The sequence below is a fragment of the Otolemur garnettii genome, unplaced genomic scaffold (genome assembly GCF_000181295.1).
Source record: "Otolemur garnettii isolate 467f Iridium unplaced genomic scaffold, OtoGar3 scaffold00039, whole genome shotgun sequence".
Classification (NCBI taxonomy): Eukaryota; Metazoa; Chordata; class Mammalia; order Primates; family Galagidae; genus Otolemur; species Otolemur garnettii.
In genome coordinates, this window is record NW_003852434.1 from 2,261,119 (window position 1) to 2,264,666 (window position 3,548).

The window sequence follows — 3,548 nt, forward strand, 5'->3', positions numbered from 1 at the left end:
AAAAAAAAAAAAAAAAGATAGCACTTTCCTCCAGAAGGAAAGGTCCCCCAGATTCCTTGTCTCCTCCAATGGTCTTTTCAACCAAGATCTAAAGTCCATGCCCAATATCTAAAGAAAATCAGTGTGTTATCTTTTCTTTAAGGGGTACAGCTGCATTAAAATAACCCACTGGGACACCAGAAGGCTGAGAAGGGTCCAGCATCTTGACTTCCTAAGCAAACTAAAACTCTACCCAGAGTGAATGGTTATAACCTAAGAAAATGAAACTTAAGCTTAACCAATTAGAAACTGCCAACTAGTTCTAAGTAAAGACTTTAGCTGTAGCCAATCAAATATTTTCTTTGTCTTTTTTCCTCAAAAATGTTGTGAAAGTTTTCACCTTGCATCCTCGGCAGTCCCCTCAGAGCCCACTCAAGGTCTAGTGCTACCTATGAATTGCTGAATGTACAAAGAAACTCTTACAAATGTTAATGTGCCTAAGTGTATCATTCAACAGCTGCTGTTGAAATGAGTGGATATTGTGGGAGGGGGGACCTCTAAGGACCATGACACTTGATTAAATGTTTTTCTATGATGGTGAAAGCAAAATAAAGGGACCCAGAAAGAAGGTGGAGTCACCTTTATTTTAATTCCTAACCTTGAACATTGAAAGCAGTGAATCCTTGCTCAGAGGGCAAGTGGCAGGGAGCCTGCCTCCTGAATGTGAGAGGCAGGTGCCAGAACCTCTAACAATGAGGAGTGAACAAATATGCCCCATGGAGTCCCTGCAAGCCAATCTAAACTGTTTACCCAAAGTAAACAGAATTCTCTGAATTACTTCTCTGAATTACTAGCGGTTTGGAGTGAAGAACGTCATTACCCGTAAAGTTTTTGTAACACGTACAATTTTGTTTTTTTGTTTTTGTATTTGTATTTGTTTTTGTAACACAATTTTGTTTTTTTGTTTTTGTATTTGTGATCTTATTTTTTTCCACTATTTACTTTTAATTTGTGCAATGCTAAAAAAATTTCATACTGTCATGAAGGTAGGTATTGGTACCACTGTTCTGGAGAACAGTTTGGCATTAAGTATCAAGTTCCCCTTCATTTCCACACAAATGGGATCAGGATATGCCACCCCCCAAACATGCCACTTTGGCATAAGACTTATTTTGAGCTGAAGGCAATTGTGAATCAAAGATAAAAGATGAAGGAAGAGTTCACTGCTCTACTCTTATCCACCTAAAAGCAGGGCATCACTATCCCTTAGTGAAGACGTTCCCCATCTTCTGTACTAGGAAGAGAAGAGTCACCTAAGACGGAGTGTTCACACCAAGATGAATCTGCATAAACAACTCTTAACCCTTACCTTCCAGCAGACTCTCCAATATATTTCCTAGTCCTTTCCTCACAGTTTATCATCTTCTGAAGTCCAAACTCCCTTTGGACTTTAATAAAGACTAAATATGGTGTGCAAGTCCCTGAGGCTAAATGCTTGAGTTTCACTTTCTTTTTCTGTGAATTCCCATGCATATAAATTCCCCTACAAATATTAATGAAAATATACGCTTTTTCTCCCGTGAATCTGTCTTTTGTCAGTTAAATTTGCAGGCATTGAACCTAAAAGGAATTCCCCCCTCCATACACTTCCTGAAATTATTCTAAGCAAGTTATCAGAAATGTGGTAAAATATTTACTCACAAGAATGTCATTATTTATATAGGCCCCTAAGGAGAAATGGCCTAGTTTCCACAAAATGAGAATGATTAAATTGTAGTACTCTCAGAGCCTGGAATGTTATGCAGCACTTAAAAAAAAAAAAATATATATATATATATATATATACATATATATATATACACACATATATTATATATATACACACATACATAATAAAAACACAGTATGTTCATGAGATCATTACATTTGGTGAAAACAAAATTTACAGAGTTGCATAAATACTGTGTATACGAAACTGTATAGTGATGTGATTTTTAAACTTTTTTTATTTATTATTATCTTTTTTGAGACACAGCCTCAAGCTGTCAACTTGGATAGAGTGCTGTAGCATCACAGCTCACAGCAACCTCCAACTCCTGGGTTCAAGCAATTCTCCTGCCTCCTCCTCCCAAGTAGCTGGGACCACAGGCGCCCGCCACAATGCCCAGCTGTTTTTTGGTTGCAGCTGTCATTGTTGTTTGGCGAGCCCCGGGCTGGATTCGAACCCTCCAGCTCAGGTGTATGTGGCTGGCGCCTTAGCCACTTGAGCCACAGGCGCCAAGCTGTGACATGATTTTCATAAAGATAAAATATATACATTAAAAACGACAAGAAGGAAATGCACCAAAATGTTAGGAGCTATCTTTGGGTGTTGGAATCACATATGTTTTCTTTCCCGTGTTTCTACAATAATCGCTCATGGTAAAAACGTTATTACTTTTTTTTTTTTTTAATTTTAGGAAAAAAGATGCCCAGTGGTATTTCTGAGGGAGTTACAGGTGTCCAACCCACAAACCACGTTTGCAAGGTCAGGCTGACTCCTGCGGTTAGACCCGCGCCAGTGTGGGTCAGTTTGAAAGGTAAACGGAGTGACCGCGCCCCTGGGCAGGGTGCGGTCTAGGTTCGTTTCCGCTGGCAGTTTCGCTTTGGACTTGATTGGAAACCGAAACAAACACCAGGAACCTGAGGAAAGGGAAACTGATGAGCGGCGCTTGGGCGGAGCCGAGCACGGTGTTCCAGTCTCCCGCCGCCGACGGACCCGATGCCCCTAGCGCCCGACTGCCCAGTCCGCAGCGCCTCGCGCCCGGCATCCGAGCCCCCGCTTACGCCCCCCGGCCCCGCCACCCGGGCCCGGCACTCACCTGGCAGCTCCCTGCGCGGCACTCCCCTCCGGCCCAGCTGGCCCCGACTGTTGTCCCCGCACGAGTGGACCGCGCGGTTGGTCAGCAGCAGCAGCGCGTGGCGCTCCCCGCTGGCCGCCTGCCGCAGCCCCGCGCCGCCTGCGCCCGGCGCCCTCCGGCGCTGCAGCCCCCGGGAGCCGGCGCCCCAGCAGAGGTACATCCCGCTCTGCGCTCGGCGGTCTGTGCGCTCCGTCCGCCGCGCCCGCGCTGGCTCCCGCCCAAACGCCGCGACTGTTGTGGGAGGCTTTTCTGGAAATCTACACGCGCGCGGGCCTCGCCTCCAGCCCAGCAGCGCAATCTTGGCCCCACGTCATCAGACATCTGGGCACCAAGGGCCGCGGGGAACATTCCATAGGAAAAGTCCCTGGATTTACATCTTTTTTTTTTTTTTAAATTTCAGGTTAAGGTGAGGGTACAAACAAGCATGTCAAATATTTGATTTTATTAGGTAGAGTCCCACTTGTGGTCCCGCAAAAAGTGTCCAAACACCCCCACACCATGCCCGTTCAGTGGGAGCACCCTTCCCCCCTACTCGAATGGAAGGGAGTTTTTTCTCCTATGTGGGCCTGCATTAGATCGTGTACTGGCTTCATATTAATATGGAATACATTGGATGATTGCTTCTCCATTCTTGTGATACTGAATTAAGCCACTTGTGAGCCATGCCAC

General features: G+C 45.1%; 1 protein-coding gene across 1 annotated transcript in view; it reads right to left on the reverse strand.

Moving 5' to 3' along the window:
• Positions 1-3,123, reverse strand: part of HERC6 (HECT and RLD domain containing E3 ubiquitin protein ligase family member 6) — a 51,121-nt gene extending 47,998 nt beyond the window's left edge. Inside the window, 1 exon segment of the mRNA XM_012805332.2 lies at positions 2,734-3,123. Coding sequence (XP_012660786.1) covers positions 2,734-3,039 — 306 coding nt within the window. The 5' untranslated portion in view covers positions 3,040-3,123.
• Positions 3,124-3,548: the final 425 nt, after the last annotated feature.